Genomic DNA, 17,155 nt, shown 5'->3' with positions numbered 1-17,155 from the left:
GGCATCCAGGGATTCGAACTGGGCTATGACCATCCCTATCTTTGCCTCCTGCAACGTCATGCCATCCTTGATCGCATGCAGAAGATGATTGTGAAGCTGCCTTTCATGCCGTCCTGACTTCGCCAGCACCGAGTCCTTCGTGCCTTTGTCCCTCACGTCGACTGTCACCGAAGCTTCTTGTTTTACCAACTCTTGAAGCGCTTCCCCTTGCGCACACGAATTTTACTTCTACTTCATCGGTCAAGGTCCTCCTCCTCTTCCTCGTCGTCGTCGTCGTCCTCCTCCTCCTCCTCATCCTTTCTCCTCGCCCTCCTTTCTCCTCCTTTGTCCTCCATTCCCTATTTTCCTGTTGTTCCTCCTCCGCCTCCTCCTCCTCCTCCTCCTCCTCCTATTCCTTGCCCCCCCCCCCCTCCCCCCCTCCCTTCCGTCCCACCGTCGTTGCTGAAGATGCTCTCAGGGTTTCGGGTATGGACCCACCAAGAAAGATCCGCAGCCTTTCATTCGGGCGAGGAAGGAAACGCATGGTGAGAGTTGGGATGGCAGGGGTAGAGTAGGGTGAAGGACAAGATAAACAGAGCAGAGTGTGTTGTGAAGGGAGGGAAAGGAAGCATATGCAAGGACGTGGAAGGGTAGTGAAGTCCAGCATGAAGGAGAAGGAGAAGGAATAGGAGAAGGAAAAGGACAAGGAGAAGGAATAGGAGATGTGCTGACAGTGTGAGCAGGAGCTGATCACATGCATCGAGTCTTCACGGGCACGCACGAGTCCATCGAGGAGAGGAAGGGAGTCGTCCGCAACATGGAGGACGTGAGCAGGATCGGGAGCGAGGCGGCGGGTGCTGACGCTGCTGTCACGTAGGTTGGGGCAAACTTCAAGGGAGGGAAGGTCCAACTGCATACCAAGGGCAGAGCATGAGGATGAAGCAAGTTGAGCAAGGAATGGAGGAGGAGCGAGAGAACGATTTAAAGCATTCATAGGAGTGCTGCTGTAGACACTGAAACAATATATTTACATCCTTCAGGCGCCCTTCCCCTCCTCGTCCTGATCTGACAGAGTCCCGGTGGACCCCGCTAGTCCTGTAGACACGAAAGAAGGAGGGATGGATGAGCCGGCCATGCTGACGCTTGACGCTCCCGTGCCGTAGCTGATGAACACGATCAGCAGCCGCAGGGCAGGCGCTCCTCCTCCCTTACCCTTGCGAGGTCCCGTCAATGACTCGGGCCTCTTCGTCAGAGTCGATGGAGAGTCTGGGAGCGGTTGAGAGAATGGAAAGTCGGGAGCTGGAGCGCTGGAGGAGACGAGCAGAGGAGATGAAGGTGTGTTGGTTGAGATTTGAGCAGGTGACGGAATGGACAAGGACCAGGACCAGGATGAGGAGTAAGAGGGAGGCGTGGGAGGGAGAGCGCGAGATAATTTTCTCACCTGTCCTTGGGGTAAGAGAAGTAGACCAAGGTCCACACGAGGATCTACGAGTCAAGTCAGGTGAAGTCAGTCAGCCCCCTCGTCTTACAGAAAGGAGCCAAGAGATGGTAGTGACCATGACTAGTGAGTCAGCAACGATCTGCATATGCCGTCAGCTCTATGGCTGGTGGCAGTCGACGAGATGGAGCAGGGAAGTAGGAGGGCACCAGGGGAACAGTCAGGAAGGAGGGAAGGAGAGCAGCCAGGGCGGATGAGAGGAAGAAGGAAAGGAGCTAGGAGGGAGAGGAGGAGCAAGGAGGAGCGAAGAGCGAGGAGGTCAAGAGGGAGGAAGCAACTGACCGTAGCACGAGCGGAGGCGAAGGGCTGAAAGGTCGGTTGTATTTCCTTGCCGTCTGCTCCTACTGCTCCCACCGGGCCCAGCTCATCGGGCTCAAGGTTGTAGTCGTAGTAGCCCTCGGCGATGATCCCAACCTGCCTTGTGAGTCAGGAGACACGCGGCTGCTGCTGCTCCAGTCACCAGCGGAGCAGCGAAGGCCGACATGACGGTGGCGAAGAACCTGGAGAGGAGGAGATGAGAGGACGTGAGAGGAGGGAAGAGGAGGGAGTGTAGAAGAAAGGAGGATAGAGAAGATGCGAGGAAAGAGAGGTAAGATATGATGAACAATAAGGTGTATAGAGGAAACCCCGCAGGAGATTGGCGAGGGGAACGGAGAGGAGTACAGAGCAGAGCACAGGAGAGCAGAGGGGAGGGCAGGGGAGGGCAGGGGAGGGCAGGGCAAGAGGGAAGGAGAGAGAAAGGAGGAAGAACAAGGAGACGGCAATCTATCGTCACCTCTCCACGGCGATGCCTGACGTGTGATAGTCCTGGGGGAGACAAGAGACAATGATGGGCAGGTTACAAGCTGCTCCTGTCCCCCCGATCGACAACACTCCCGTCACAAAGAGGCTGAGCAGCCGGTCAGGCTACGAACACCAGCCACCGAGTCAGGTACCTGATGGCATAGCACAGCCCTGCAACAATCATGTCCTGCCCCTCCAGAAGTCTCGGCAAGACCTCCAGGTCCCACACAAAGAGGAGGATCCCCAGCCCTATCGCCACCTGCGCCAGGAAGATGCGTCCTCTTAGCCTGTCCGCCCTCTCCGCCAGGTCCCCTATGACCCCTCCGAGCAACGTGCCAAGAGCGAACCCAAGGCCAGTGATGAGTATAAGGAGAGCAGTTGCTCCGTTGCTGAACCCCATAGCCTCGAGGTAGAAGGTTACCCAGCCCGTCATCGCCATCCAAGGGACGTTGCCGACGGCCTGGGGAAGAATGAGGATCCTTAGCGTGGGGATCGACAGGACGTAGGAGATCCTCTCCAGCCCCTGGGAGCAGCGCTCCGCCATCTGCTCTTGGAACTGCTTCTTCTCCATGCTCTCGATCTGCTCCCTCTTGCTCTCATCGTACGCCTCTAGCTTCGTCGCAGCAAACAACGCCAGTCCCACGATGATCACGACGATGAACCCTGCCCACAGCAGCATGGCAAACCGCCAGCCCTCCAACCCGAAGTAGGAGGATGCCGCCAGCACCGTTGCCAGCGTGCTCCCCAAGACCGCTCCCATGATCCCCGTGAACGCCAGCGTCCCGAACCCTCTCCCCCGGTGCAGAGCATCGTGCATGTCACCCACCAGCGACTGCAAGGAAGGGACGAGGAGGCCGATGCACACGCCGTTGATAGCCTTGACGAAGAGCATCTGCTCATAGCTGGCGCTCAGCGCCAGGGCAACTGTGGAGATAGCAACGCCAACGAGGGACCAGAGGATGATGCGGCTCCTGTAGTAGCTGTCTCCGAGCACGCCGGAGATGGGATAGACAAGGGAGGAGGACAGGGCTCCTGCCAGGGTCAGCATGCCCAGTTGTGTGAGGGAAGCATGGAAGGAGAGCGAGATCTCCTGGAAGACTGCAGGGATGAGCCTCTCATCGCCAAAGGCTCCAGCGGATGTCAAGTTGAGAAAGACTTTCTCGGTTGCAGCGGAATCAGTATAGGAAGGAGTTTCCCTCTCCTTCTCCCTCTCCTTGTCTTGCTCTGCGAACTCGACTGCCATGCTCTCCTTCCTTTGCGATCGAGCTCAAGCGTCCTAGATTGTCAGCTCGTCAAACTTCGACCTGGGAAGAAAGTTGAGAGATCTTGCCGCATGAGAGTCTGAGATCATCAGAGGGGAGCAGCGAAACGAGAAATGTAACACAAGATTTGCCATCTTCATCATCTCATCTCATCTCAATCTCATCTCAATCTCATCTCAATCTCATCTCATCTCATCTCATCTCAATCTCATCTCATCTCATCTCAATCTCATCTCAATCTCATCCTAAAACGCACAGTCCTATCAACAAGCAACTCTCTCATTAGAAATCTTTTCACCTGCCGTCCATCCTTCTACTCCCCTCTCCTCCTCTCTCTCACCTGCCGTCCATCCTTCTACTCCCCTCTCCTCCTCTCTCTCACCTGCCGTCCATCCTTCTACTCCCCTCTCCTCCTCTCTCTCGCCTGCCGTCCATCCTTCTACTCCCCTCTCCTCCTCTCTCTCGCCTGCCGTCCATCCTTCTACTCCCCTCTCCTCCTCTCTCTCACCTGCCGTCTATCATTCTACTCCCCTCTCCTCCTCCCTCTCACCTGCCGTCCATCCTTCTCCTCCCCTCTCCTCCTCCCTCTCACCTGCCGTCTATCATTCTCCTCCCCTCTCCTCCTCTCTCTCTCTCTCTTACCTGAGTCTCTGCCATGAAGCGAAACAGGCGTCTAGTACGCGAAGAGTCAACTCCCAGTAGTTCCCCGGGCCCGGCCCGGCGGCGAGTCCGGGCCCGGCCCCCGGCGGCCCAACTTAGGACTCTCACTGAGAGCTGCTGAGCCGCCGCCGCCTCCGTCTGAGCCCGGGGGTGGCCTGCGCCGCGCCTGGCGCTGTGGCAGCCGCTGAGCGCGGGCCGCCGGGGCTGCGGCGGCCGGGGCGTGGCGGCGCCCGGCGCCGCCGTGACTGGCTCGGGAACGCCGGGGCGCCCGGGCCCCGGCCCGGGCCCGGGCCGCTCAGCGGCTTGGACTCTGCCAGCGGTCGGACCGTACGGCGTGCCCGGGACTGACTCTGTGAGCCTGCCCGGCGCCCGGCCGGCTGAGCCGTACTACGGTACTCAGTAGCCTCGGATCCCGGAGTCCGGAGCCTCTCGGAGGCCCGCGCCGGACCGTCCCAGTGGCCCGGCCCGGGCCCCGCGGCCGCCGGCCGCCGCGCGACGCCCCCGCCGCCCCCTCGTATCGAACCGTTGAACGCAGGTTGAACGGCGTCGCTCACTGAGTCACGGAGTCACGGACGGTTTACAAGGGCACCAAGTTTACTACCAACCGTGAACCGTTTCTTGGGCCTTATCAGTACAGAATCGAACTCCGAAAGGGTCGGTGCCTCGGCGCTTCAGCCCGAGGGGCCTGTAAGCCCCTTGCAGCAATCATCGCGTGTCATGCGTTCGCGTCCAAAAAGAGCATCTTTTCGTGGATCTCTGTCTCGTGACTGGGTCATGTGAGCAATCTTTACCACAGAGATTTTTACTTCGCATGTCACCGCCCCCTTCCCCTCAATACAAAGCTCGTATCGACCCTTTGATCCTTCGTCGTCCAGCGTCTCCCCTTGGGCCATGTCCCCTCAGCCATGCTTCGCAAATCTCATCGTGTCTCCCCGCCATCAGTCGATCCAATTGGACGTGTCTTCAAGCATACTCTCTCAACCCGCCTCCCCTCCTGCCTCCCCTTCTGCCTCCCCTCCTGCCTCCCCTTCTGCCTCCCCTCCTGCCTCCCCTCCTGCCTCCCCTCCTGCTCACCTCAATGTGAGCGCTCAGACCTGGAGGAGCTTCTCCCTGGACAAGCGACGGAGGCTCATGTGCCTGGCTAACTCCATCGCGCTAGTGCAGAAGAGAATCGAAAGGAAACCTGAAGGTCAGCTAGCTGAACTGCCGAGCATTCCTCGACGACGCAACGTAGAGCAATAGATCGAGCGATCTTGCCATCTCCAGGCGAGCTGCTGTAATATAGAATGTAAAGTAGAGATATCAATGAACTTCCCAATACAGCCTGACCTTGACAAATTCTAATACACTAGACTTGGGAGCAAGAAATCATTTTCAGGTCGAGATGTTCTTCGAATGACATGACATGATTCATTTCAAACATCTACTTCGCTGTGTATCTATTGATCAGAATATGTCGCGAATGCTGCCCTCACTGAGCTAAATATGTCACCCTATGGTATATGTTGACGATTTTGCACCGCACGATCAAATATTCTTATATTCCATAGACAGGGCCAGACAACCAAAGGTCTTCACTCTCTTTCTGCTGTCATCTGCATGCAGGAAAGATTAGCACAGATGGTCTGATAGGGCACGGCGTTGCTGCTATCATTGAGCCTGCCTTAGTACGCCTCATACATGCAGTGACACCCTGAAGCTGTTCGGCTTGGTCCGATCAAGTTGCATACAGGCTGCGCGGCACTGAAATCATTTCAATGCTCCGTAGCTTAGTAGGCGGGGATCTTCCGCCGAAAACTTCGCTGATCATCGGATCCCGGCAGCGGCCTGGTTCAGTACCGTGGCAGCCTGAGCCTGTGCCGCCGCGCAGTGCACCTCGGAACTAAATCGGCGGGCGCGGGCAGCTGCGGCACCGGGCATATCGAGTCGGACCGTCAAAAAGTTTGCCCGACCCCCCGGGTCCGGGGCCCCGGCGGCGGGGCGGGTCTGCCCCTCACTGCGACACGGCCCATCATCGGGAGCTGCCTCGGTTACGGCCCGCCGCGACTCCGGGGCCCGGCGGGCCCCGGTACCGTCACTGTGGCCCGCCCCCGCCGGGCCCCGGAGTCCGGGAGCCTCGGCTCCGGCGAGCGGCCCCCCGCGGCGTCACAAGTTCGAAAGTTCGGCCGGTCGAACTCCGGGAGTCCGGGAACCGGCACTGGCACCACTGGTGACCTTACTGGTGACCCATTGCGGCCTGGCCCGGCCCTCAGTCACGGCCGCCTATCGGCCCCCCCGGCCGGGTTCCGAAGTTCGCCGGTCCGATCATACTCACTGGCAGCACTGGCACGGAGTCGGAGCGGCCCACCGTGAGTGGGGTGGTGTCAACTTTGGTACCCCTTACTCTGAGTATTGTTGGTGCTGAAGTGAGGGGGTGGGGTCATATACGGTCTTGGCGCGTACGGTCGTCAGTCAAAGCTATCACCGAAGTTGACAGCCGAGCCATGAGCGCCAGAGCTGAAGGAACCGAAAGAGCTGAAGGAGCCGAAAGTGCTGAAGGAGCCAAAAGCTGAAGGAGAGTGTGAGGAGGAGAGAGTGTGGAGGAGGACGAGGAGGGTAAAGAGGAGGAGGAGGAGAGGAGTGAAAACATATGAGACGAACCAGGGAAGTATACTATCATCTGTATGGTAAGAATGAAACAGATAGACGGATGGGGACGCTGCAACAAGAATATTCCAGGGCTCTGGTGGTAAGCAGAAAGGAGAATAAGGAAGGGAAAGAATAGGATCCAACAATCTCATACAATGAAAGTTGTTCGATGTTTCCTTTGCAACGACATGTCTCATCTATTCTTGACCAGGACTATCCCAATGGGAGTTAAAGCCATCGAACCGCGTTGACAGCTGCCGTTACCTTCGAGCTTCATGGCTCATCAGCAGGGGCATCCTTATCATCAGTTTCTTCCCCCAGAGCTCTTAAGGATGCCGCAAAGATCTCGCAACGAACAAGATCTGATCCACCTTCCTCCTAGCTACTACACCCAGGACCACACCCTCCCGGTCTACCATCAGCAGGTATTGCAGCCTACTCCGTACACCATCCACCCGCAGCAGATTCTCCCTCCTCGAAGCACAGAGATGCAGCATCCATTCCTGGTACAGCAGACGCTCGAGCGTCAGCAGCATATGCCGCATGGACTGCCGGACCTGTTCCTGGTACAGCAGACGCTCGAGCGTCAGCAGCATATGCCGCATGGACTGCCGGACCCGTTCCTGGTACAGCAGACGCTCGAGCGTCAGCAGCATATGCCGCATGGACTGCCGGACCCGTTCCTGGTACAGCAGACGCTCGAGCGTCAGCAGCATATGCCGCATGGACTGCCGGACCCGTTCCTGGTACAGCAGACGCTCGAGCGTCAGCAGCATATGCCGCATGGACTGCCGGACCCGTTCCTGGTACAGCAGACGCTCGAGCGTCAGCAGCATATGCCGCATGGACTGCCGGACCCGTTCCTGGTACAGCAGACGCTCGAGCGTCAGCAGCATATGCCGCATGGACTGCCGGACCCGTTCCTGGTACAGCAGACGCTCGAGCGTCAGCAGCATATGCCGCATGGACTGCCGGACCCGTTCCTGGTACAGCAGACGCTCGAGCGTCAGCAGCATATGCCGCATGGACTGCCGGACCCGTTCCTGGTACAGCAGACGCTCGAGCGTCAGCAGCATATGCCGCATGGACTGCCGGATCCTCTTATCAGTGACGGGGCTCGCAGTCGTGCAGGCGTTTCCTCTCCGTCGGCCAAGGACCTTCACTTGTCGTCATGGCGTGCGATGGAAGGCGAAGAGTCTCCATGGACCGAGGCACTGGAGCGACACGTCGAGAGAGGAGGTCAACTACCTTTCCCTCCCCAGCAAACGGTGACCTGCTGTACCTGCAGGAGGGCAGCGCGCGGCTGCTGGGATGAACGTGGAGGAGCCAACGAAGCCTCGTGTTAGCTACATGGATGAAGATGCTGCTGGTATGGTCAGCGGTGAACGTGAAGGACTCGAGGAGGAGGGAGGAGAAATTTGCGGGAAGCGCGTCCTACAACCTTCCTCTGCTGGGCCCGAAGGCGATTGAGAGGTGAGGGAAGAGGAGGACGGAGATGATGAGGAAGGGTCCGCGGTGGAGGACGAGAGAAACGAGGAGAACGAGGGCAAGGACGAGAAGGAAGAGGAGCTTGGAGGAGGGGGGTGGAGGGGAAGGGATGAAGGTGGAGGAGGATGAGGAGTGTGCGAGTGACTGGGAGCAGACTGTCGAGGCTTCTCCCCTTTCTCCGGTTCGTGGGAGACAATCGACAGGTCAGGGAGATTCTACAGGAGGACATGCCCTGGGGTCATGAGGAGGAGGATGGGGGAGACTGCGGGGCGTGCAAGGAAGAAACAGCAGGAAGCTGTCATGTGTGCGGCAGCAGGACAGTCGTTGAAGAGCATCCGGTGACTTGACGTGTAGCGATGACTTGGCTGACTGATGGTAAGAAGAAGCGCAAGGCTGAAGAAACTCTCAACCTCATGGGGCCTTTGAGATCGTTCTTTGACAAGCTTGTGAGTTTGTTTTTTGACCAGAAGATGTCGTGCATTTCTTGCGATCGTTCGCTGGTTTTTGTTCTTGATCTAGCCTCCTCCCCTCAAACCTCGCCTGTTGTTTTTCTCTCTCCTCTCTCTTTGCTTCCCTTTTTCTGATCCTTCTTATTGTTCCCTGCTCCCCATCTTCTTTCTACTCCTCCTCCTCCTCCTCCTCCTCCTCCTCCTCTCCTCCTCCCTTCCTCCTTACCGTCCACCTCACCCTCTCTCACACCCTCCTCCTCTTCCCTTCGTCTCATTGCCTCCGCCTTCTAGAAAACCTTGCGGAGGTCTCACGCTTGGACTCCGACCGTCAACCCTGTTCGAGCAGCACAGCTGGCGCACGAGTGGAGGGAAGAGGGAGCGGCGGGAGGAATTAGAAGAGGAAGAGAAGGAGAGGACTGGGGACCGTTGAAGTTTTGGAAGAGGTATGATGAAGATGATCGTGATCGTGATCGTGATCGTGATCGTGATCGTGATCGTGATCATGATGATTGGCAAGAACTGCAGAGCAAGGGAGGGATGCATGGGAGAGGAGGGCAGGAGGAATGGTGGTTTAATCTCGCAGCAGGATTCTCGATTACGGGATTGCAGAAGGAAAACTTTCTCCTTTCCTCTTCGATATGTTGGACTTGCTACATATCCTAGCAGTATCTGTCTACTGAGAGCTGCTCACATCTACGCTGACTTCCCTCCAGTCTGTTTTCTTCACTTTCCTCCTTGCTCGCCTTGGCTTCTACTCGGCTGGAGTACCGATCTCCTTCCTTGCTATCCATGTCGAGTGTCTGTTCCGACAGGTACGGAGAGGAGAGGAGAGGAGAGGAGAGGAGAGGAGAGGAGAGGAGAGGAGAGGAGAGGAGAGGAGAGGAGAGGAGAGGAGAGAAACTTTAAGAGGGCTGGAAGGAACAGAAGAAGTGGAGAAAGGGCGAGGAGGAGGAGGAGGATAGGGGAATAGCCTTGATCGAGCTAGTCCTGGTAATGATGATGGGTGGAAGGTAGCAGCAGCAAAATGAGGAACAGAATGATAAGGGAAGGAAAACAGGTAAAGCAGTGTAGAAGCAGCAGCAGCAGCAGCAGCAGCAGCAGCAGCAGCAGCAGCAGCAGCAGCAGCAGCAGCAGCAGCAGCAGCAGCAGCAGCAGCAGCAGCAGCAGCAGCAGCAGCAGCAGCAGCAGCAGCAGCAGCAGCAGCAGCAGCAGCAGCAGCAGCAGCAGCAGCAGCAGCAGCAGCAGCAGCAGCAGCAGCAGCAGCAGCAGCAGCAGCAGCAGCAGCAGCAGCAGCAGCAGCAGCAGCAGCAGCAGCAGCAGCAGCAGCAGCAGCAGCAGCAGCAGCAGCAGCAGCAGCAGCAGCAGCAGCAGCAGCAGCAGCAGCAGATGCAGATGCAGCAGCAGCAGATGCTGCAGCAGCAGCAGCAGCAGATGCAGGAGGAGAAAGAGGGGAGTACCACCACCTTCAGCAACAGGGGGGAGGGGAGCAAGTAGCTCCATGCGCAGTATTGACGGGTGTTATCAGGTTCACTTCAAGGAGCGAGATGCTTCTATTTCCCGACTCAATCGCTCCATTCGATGCAAATCCGAAGCCTGTCATGACTGCTCATGTGAATCCTGATGCTGCTCTCTCCCTAGTTTCCTCCTCCTTCCCGCTCGTCTATCCTTCTCTCCCTCATCCTCCTTCTCTGCCCTTCCCCTCTGCCTCTGAGCGTGTTGACATCCTTTCAGTGCTTTTGATGAGGACCTTGAAGGGCTTCGATAGACTGAGATGTGACAGAGAGGTTCTATCAATCTCTTCCTCCCCCCCTTTTCCTTTCCCTTCTCCTTTTCCTGCTCCTCCTCCTCGTTCTTTCTCCCTCCCCCTCCCCGCCCCCCTTCCAGTTTCTCTCCCCGGCTCTTCTACTTCCCTGGTTCCCCTCCTCGTTCTTCTCCTTCTCCTCCTCCTCCTCCTCCTCCTCCTTCACTGCTCTTCTCTCCTTCCCTCTCGCTCGTTTCCTCCTCTCACGCAAGCTCATCATAGGGGGGGGCTGGTTTCCTCAATACGTGCATGACTGACCTGCTATGGCCTGCGTACAAAGGATGGGTATGCAACGCTTCTCTGCATTCTGTTTCCTCCTCCTTCACTTGCTCTTGTTCTTCCAGTCTCTCCTCACCTTTCCCTCTGATCTTGCTGTAAACTCTTCACCTCTATCTCCCTCGCTCTCTTCATTCTTCCTACCGTCCTTTCCTTCTCTCCCACCCACCGTCTCTCCCTTCCTCCTTCCCTCTCACTCTGCTTGCTATCGAGTCGGAGAGGAGCTGGAGGAGAAAAGAGGCTGAGGAAGAGGCAGATCGCATCTTGGCTGGACCACCTGGTAGAGTCATTCATCGAGGAGTACGGGATCGAGATCGACGACGAGTCGCGCACGGTAAGGGAGGAGCAGAGGCAGGAGCAGAGGCAGGAGCAGAGGCAGGAGCAGGAGGGCAGGGTGCAGAAGCATGAGGACGAGGACGAGGACGAGGACGAGGACGAGGACGAGGAGGAGAGCAAGGAGGAGAGGGAGGCAAAAAGCAGAATTGCGATAAACTGAAAGAGGAGGAAGGTGTAGTAGGGAGAAAGACATGAGACAAGCTGAGATGCTTTCTAAACTTCAACTTGTTTACGTTATACTGACGAATTTCTTTCTCCTCGGGTTCTCTTCGCTCCTCTCCTCCCTTGCCTCTCCCTTCTCCCTCTGTCAACCTCTCCCTCCTCCTCATCTCCGTCCCTCTCGCTCTCGCTCTCCCTCTCCCTCTTCCTCTCTCTTCGTCTTCCTCTCTCCATCCCCCTCTTCCCCTCTCTTCTTCCTCTTGCCTCCCTCAAAGGTCGGAGACGAGCCCATCAAGTTCAAGAACGTCTTCGGCTCCATGGGAAGGAGCAAACTCCGCAGGACTGTCGAGCTCCAGGTATGCCTCCTCCTCCTGCTATCTTGTCGTCATGTCAACGTAGGAGAACGAGCGATGGGTGGGAAAGTGGTCGCCTCCTCTCAGAACAGGTGCCCAAGTGGGAGGACTGCAGCGGGGAGGAGGGAAGAGGGGAAGGAGGGAGGGAAGGAGGGAAGGAGAGAGGGAGGCAGGCAGGGGAGGTTAGAAGGAAGGATGAACGGAAGGAGAACAGAAATGGAGTGGTAAGAAGAGGAGTAGGAGACGGAAGTAGAGCAGGGCAGCGGGATGAACAGGAAGAGGAGACGAGTCGGAAATTGTAGAAAGGAGGGGAGAGGGCGGCGCCTGCGGCGGAGAGGAGGAGGAGGAGGAAACGGGATGACGTCCTTGGAGCAGGAATTGACCCAAGTCACTTTTGCTACTGGGACCAGGCCAACGCTCCTGACATAAAGGGCATGTACAACGAGACGGTGAAAAGAACAGCAAGAGTAGAGGACGAGGAGGACGAGGAGAACGAAGAGGACGAGGATTGAAAAGCATCAAGCACAGGAAGGGAAGGCGAGGGGGGAAAGCCAGCTGGCAAGGGGGAGAGCAAGAGCGAGAAAAGAGAAAAGCGAAGGCAGGGGAAGTAGTAAGTGGAAGAAGGAAGAGCCCAAAACTGTGATAAGGGAAGAAGATGAAGACAATGAGGACGAGAAAGACAGAGACAAGGCGGAAAAGGAGGGAGAAAGAGGAAGAGGAGAAAAAGGAGGGAGCGATTTTCATCCCCATGTCGCTGACTATGACACAGCTGATTAGCAAGATGAACAAACTGGACGACTTTGTACTCCCAGATGGATGGATTGTAAGTCCTTCCTACCTTGCGGAGAGAAAGAAGGGAGGGGGCAGTAGGAGGAGCAAGAAAGGGAAGAGGAGGGAGGAGGAAAAAGGGAGGGAGGAGGAAGGAGAGAGGAAGGGAGAAGGAAACAAAAGAAGATCAGGAAGAAGGGGCATTGAAAGACGGGAACTGAGGGAGAAAGAAACTACAAGGAATGAGGAAGGAAGGGGGATGGAAGGGGAGGAGGAGGATAAGGTGAAATCTTTGTCAGTGGGATCCAAAGAGCGACTGGGAAGACTCGCCATGGGAGTACAGGTTTTTCCTTCTACTCCTCTTTCTCCTTTCCCTCCTCCTCCTCCTCCTCCTGCTCCTACTGGTCCTCCTCCTCCTGAGACATAGTTTCTCCTCCTCTTCCCTGCCTGTGCAATGACTCAGTTTCGCCTTGGGTAGCTTCAACTTTGTTAGCATGGACCTGCAGAAGGACGTCGTTTGGGTCTCTTTCTGCTACCTCCCCCTCCCGCTCCCCCACCCGCTCCCGCTCCCCCCACCCCTCCCTCTTCCTATTCACTACCTCATCCTCCTTCTCCCCTCCCCCCTCCTCCTATCCACTACCTCCTCCTCCTTTGCTTCGCTTCTCTGCCACTCTCCTTGCCTCACCCTCCTCTTAGATGGAGACGCCGGACAACAAGTGTTTCGTGCGCAGGAAGAAGTGGACTAGGCACATGGTCAGCCTCCCCCCGGAGCAGGATGACAATCACGTCTACGAGCTCTTCGTGACGGCGGAGTGGAGGAGCAAAGCTTACCTGCGTTGCGAGCACAAGCTGCTCAACGCTGCCCTCGAGGACGTGCAGGCCATCATGAACCTCCAGTTCATCTTCGAGTTCCGCAAGCTGAACGAGGAGGAGGACGCGGCCCCTCCGACCGCCAGGTTCCCCAACCTGCAGCGAGTGAGCATGGGGCTGGTGAAGACGCCGGAGTTCGATTGCAAGATCAAGACGACAGGAGGAAACATTCTTGCGATCCCTGGCCTGGGGAAGGCGATCAACAAGACCTTCCTCGGATCCCTCGTTATGAATGTCTTCACACCTCCCATGCTTCTGTGGGACGCGGACTCGTGGCGAGCAGACGCTCGGAGGAGGGAGAAGGCGCTTGCCATGGGGACCGAGGCGCTGAGGAAGAAGAAGGTAAGCGAGCGGAAGGAGGGAGGATGGAAGACTTGCGGGGAGAAAATCAGGGGAAAGAGAGGAGGGAGAACTGAAGAGGGAGGATGAAGGAGGTAAAAGAGAGGGGAGGGGAAGAGAGGGGAGGGGAAGAGAGGGGAGGGGAAGAGAGGAGGGGCGGATAAGAGAAGTTAGGAGGGTATCGAGTATTGATACATTATACCGCAGGGGTTTCTTGTTGTCAACGCCATCGAAGCTTTCGTCGAGACCGGCTCCTCTGTCGCTCCAACAATGAGCGTTGACGGAGGTGCAGGAGGGCACTGGAAGACGGGGAGGAAGGGGAAGTGGAGCCTGCATCTGTTCATGCCGTGCGAGGACGGCAAGAGAAACTCAATGGCTGCCTGCAGCAGGTGGACAACACCCATCAAGATCTCGAGCAAGGCCCCGTCGTCCTACTGGAACGAAAGGTCGACCTTCGTGAGGGACAGCGGGCCCTGCGAGCTCCAGGTGGAGGTCTGGAACAGCACGGGCGAGTCGGCGAAGGAGGAGCTTCAGGACAAGTGGGAAAGGATCGTCACGATGCGCTACTCGGCAGCTGGGGAGGAGGAGGAAGGGGAGGAGGAGAGCCAGGGCAGGAGCTCCCTTGCTACCTACAACCTCACCAGCAAAGACTCCAACCTCGTCGTTCATCTCACCTTGCAGCACCTGCGCATGCGCGTCCAGCCCCTCCCCGGCATCCGGGTCGGCACCCCCCTCCCCTCCTCGCCCTTCTTCCGGCAGTCAGGAGGCTGCATCCTCGTCGCGCCCCTGTCCTTCCACCGGATCCCCACGTGGGGCAAGAGCGCGCCAGAGCAAGTCAAGATGCGGGTGGCGCTGTGCGTGAGGGAGAACTCATCGGAGACGCTAGAGGAGAGGACGAGCAGCATGGTCAAGAAGAACTCCTCGAGCAGCGGGAGCAACGTGGAGGGGAGCTTCTTCAACCCCACATGGACCACGGGAGAGGTGATGGCCTTCTCGCACCTGACATACCCGTGCAGTCAGTTGCGGCTGAGAGTTGAGATGCTCGGGTTCGATTCCAGCGAGGAGCTAGTCTCCTCCTCCCAGATCTTCCTGTCTCTGAGCCACCTAGTCGCCGTCAACCAGCAGCTGCAGGCCCCGGCCCCCTCTCCCGGGGGGGATGCGAAGGAGGAAGGAAACAGGGAAGAGGACGCATTCCTCTTCTGCTCGGCCGCCGAGTCCATCGAGTTCCCGATGCATGTGGACGCGAGGCTCAAGGACTGGCAACGCCAGCTCGTCTCTCTCCTCGTCACCTACCAGCCCATGGCGAGCCTCTCCAGCTCCTTCTGCATCCGCCTGCTGAGACTGGAGCTGGGCAACAGCAGGAGGGACTCGGACTCGGACTGGCAGCTGACCATCGCCTTCGGCCCGGAGGCAAACCTGTGGAGGAGCAAGAGCAAGTCGCGCAGGTTCAGGACGTGGACTTCTGGCAACCCCATCCTCCACCAGGACAAGGCAATGTGGATCGGAGCCAGGTTCGTCTCCTTCGACCTTGCTGGGGAGGTCTCGGGCAAGGACTCAGCTGCCTTCACCTCCGACGAGTGGATAGTGTTCTCCCTCTCGCACCGAGGCAAGCCTGTCGCTGACCGCCTCCTCAAGTTTGCCGAGTTCGTCGCCGTGTGTTGCGGTGCCGGAGGCCATGGCTCGGCCTCCTCCTCCCTGCCGTCCGCGTCCTTGCTCTGCTCCAGCCTCTCCAATCCCATCCTCGTCACTCTCGAGCTCCCTCACTCGTCCAACGACCTGGACGGGCCCATTCGGATAGTCTTCGAGGCGATCTTCTCCTTCGGCGGCGGCTCTTACTAGAGCCCGGGCCGAGTCCGACGGTCGGGAGTCTCGAGTGCCTGACAGTGTCAGTGTGGCACCGGGGCCGCCCGTGCAGTGACGCCGTTTTGTAGTGGGTAAACGGTTGTAGGGGAACTTGGAACTGAATCACGGAGTTTGTGAACTTTGTTCGCTGTGAAATGCTTCAGGTGTGATCTATGCCAGTCTTTGCTAGTGCTAGAGCTATCAAAATGGTGAGGTTCTATAGCTGAGGTCACTAGTACACTGACTGGCAGTACCTGCGCCCATATCAAGGCACTATATCGAGTCGGATATTGTACCAGTAACTTTTTACTCAAAGATAAGTTAAAAATCAGTACATCAGTACCTCTTCTGACACCCTTCAAAAGGCTCAACTTGTATCTGTTGAACTCTAGTGTGTTCATTTACTAAACAATCTGTACCATATATGAACACTGGTACTAATATTAATAATTAATACTGACCACTGGTACCATATTAATAATTAATACTGGTCACTGGTACTATTATGAAGATACAAATCGGTCCGGTGGGAAGGTCAACTTATTAACGAAAGCGGTGTCCGGGGTGAGTTTTTTCCTTCACATGTACAACGCCCCGTCGCAAGCCGGTTCATCGCCGCCGCCATGTCCTACACAAGGATCCAAGTGTTCCCGAGGAGGAGGGGTCAGAATTGTGACCACAAGAATGGCCCCTTCTTCCTCTCAACCCTCGACCTCCACCGCTTGTTCCACCTCTCCCTCCAAGACGCCGCCAACCACCTGGTAAACTCCTCTCACTCGCACGAGCACTCCTGGTCTGACAAGAAGCGCTGTGTCAGGACATATCGCTAACGGCCATGAAGAACGCCTGCAAGAGACTAGGTGTGCGATGGCCCTGCAGGCAAGCCCGTCTCAACCTCCTCGAGGAGACCAGGGAGGTGCAGGCACTCGAGGGCCTGTGGTCATGTAGCCCTTGGAGCGGCAACACCGCAAACGCGAAGCTGGAGGGCATGGGAGGAGAGGCAGAAGCGAGCTCGAGAGCAAATGACCCCCAACACACTTCGAGCACCATTGGCCTAGCCCAAGCTAGAGAGCTAGCGCAGCACGCGGCCGTGCCAGACGAGCAACAAGTTGTGGACCCTCTGCTGCTTTTCCTTGGACCTGTCAGCCCATCATGGGAGGCAGAAGAAGAGGGAGCGGCTGCAAGCAGAGAGAGCGACGGATATTCGCTGGAGGATGAAGAGCCGAGCCAGCAGCTACAAGGAGGAGCCCCAGCACCCCCCCACCCCCCCACCTCCAGCACACATGCCTCCCGATACCCTCAGCCATGGAAGGATCAGCTCCAACAAGCAAGGGAGGGAGGGCAGCAGGCAACTCATGACAGCAGCCAGCTCGATGCTCCTGCGTGCTCTGAGATCAAGCCTGCTAGCTTTCCGACTTGGCACCACGAGGAGCCACCAAGAGGATCTGGGCGCACTGCCCGCATCCCCAAGAGCAGCATGTAGCTTGGTGCGGTGGGAAACCTCAATGTAGTAGGAACGAAGCTCAACATCAAGCGCAAGGGGCTTGAGGAGAAAGGACGAGTCCGTTGCTAGAGCGTCAGCTCGCAAGGTTGGCCTGTACATCGGAGAACAGTCGCATCCTTGCTTGAGTACATAGATCACAGAGAGAGAGAGAGAGAGAGAG

At 57.3% G+C, this 17,155-nt stretch overlaps 4 protein-coding genes across 4 annotated transcripts in view; 3 read left to right on the top strand and 1 right to left on the bottom strand.

Moving 5' to 3' along the window:
- The window catches only part of GUITHDRAFT_115833 (hypothetical protein), a gene marked incomplete at both ends in the record, with an annotated part of 4,228 nt that extends 3,315 nt beyond the window's left edge, over nt 1-913 (top strand). Inside the window, 3 exons of the mRNA XM_005824996.1 lie at nt 458-524; nt 723-805; nt 857-913. Of these exons, the coding sequence (XP_005825053.1) occupies nt 458-524; nt 723-805; nt 857-913 (207 nt within the window). The remainder of the gene's footprint in view (nt 1-457; nt 525-722; nt 806-856) is intronic.
- Nucleotides 914-943: 30 nt separating this feature from the next.
- GUITHDRAFT_165318 (hypothetical protein) lies at nt 944-3,503 on the bottom strand (the record flags this gene model as incomplete). Its single annotated transcript, XM_005824995.1, has 8 exons — nt 944-1,142; nt 1,192-1,245; nt 1,421-1,464; nt 1,509-1,559; nt 1,760-1,891; nt 1,938-1,977; nt 2,253-2,366; nt 2,413-3,503. The coding sequence occupies 8 exons, from the start codon at nt 3,501-3,503 to the stop codon at nt 1,016-1,018; spliced, it is 1,653 nt and encodes a 550-aa protein (XP_005825052.1). The 3' UTR covers nt 944-1,015.
- Nucleotides 3,504-7,085: 3,582 nt separating this feature from the next.
- On the top strand, nt 7,086-8,280 carry GUITHDRAFT_144561 (hypothetical protein; the record flags this gene model as incomplete). The annotated part of the gene is made up of 2 exons (XM_005824994.1): nt 7,086-8,049; nt 8,099-8,280. The coding sequence occupies 2 exons, from the start codon at nt 7,086-7,088 to the stop codon at nt 8,278-8,280; spliced, it is 1,146 nt and encodes a 381-aa protein (XP_005825051.1).
- Nucleotides 8,281-10,811: 2,531 nt separating this feature from the next.
- GUITHDRAFT_144560 (hypothetical protein) lies at nt 10,812-15,488 on the top strand (the record flags this gene model as incomplete). Its single annotated transcript, XM_005824993.1, has 8 exons — nt 10,812-10,833; nt 11,109-11,158; nt 11,595-11,675; nt 11,719-11,764; nt 12,048-12,121; nt 12,442-12,495; nt 13,137-13,652; nt 13,857-15,488. 8 exons carry the CDS (start codon nt 10,812-10,814, stop codon nt 15,486-15,488), a joined length of 2,475 nt encoding a protein of 824 aa, XP_005825050.1.
- Nucleotides 15,489-17,155: the final 1,667 nt, after the last annotated feature.

This window comes from Guillardia theta (genome assembly GCF_000315625.1).
Source record: "Guillardia theta CCMP2712 unplaced genomic scaffold GUITHscaffold_88, whole genome shotgun sequence".
NCBI lineage: Eukaryota > Cryptophyceae > Pyrenomonadales > Geminigeraceae > Guillardia > Guillardia theta.
Note: the sequence above shows the minus strand (reverse complement) of the source record. Positions and strands in the feature narration are given on the sequence as shown.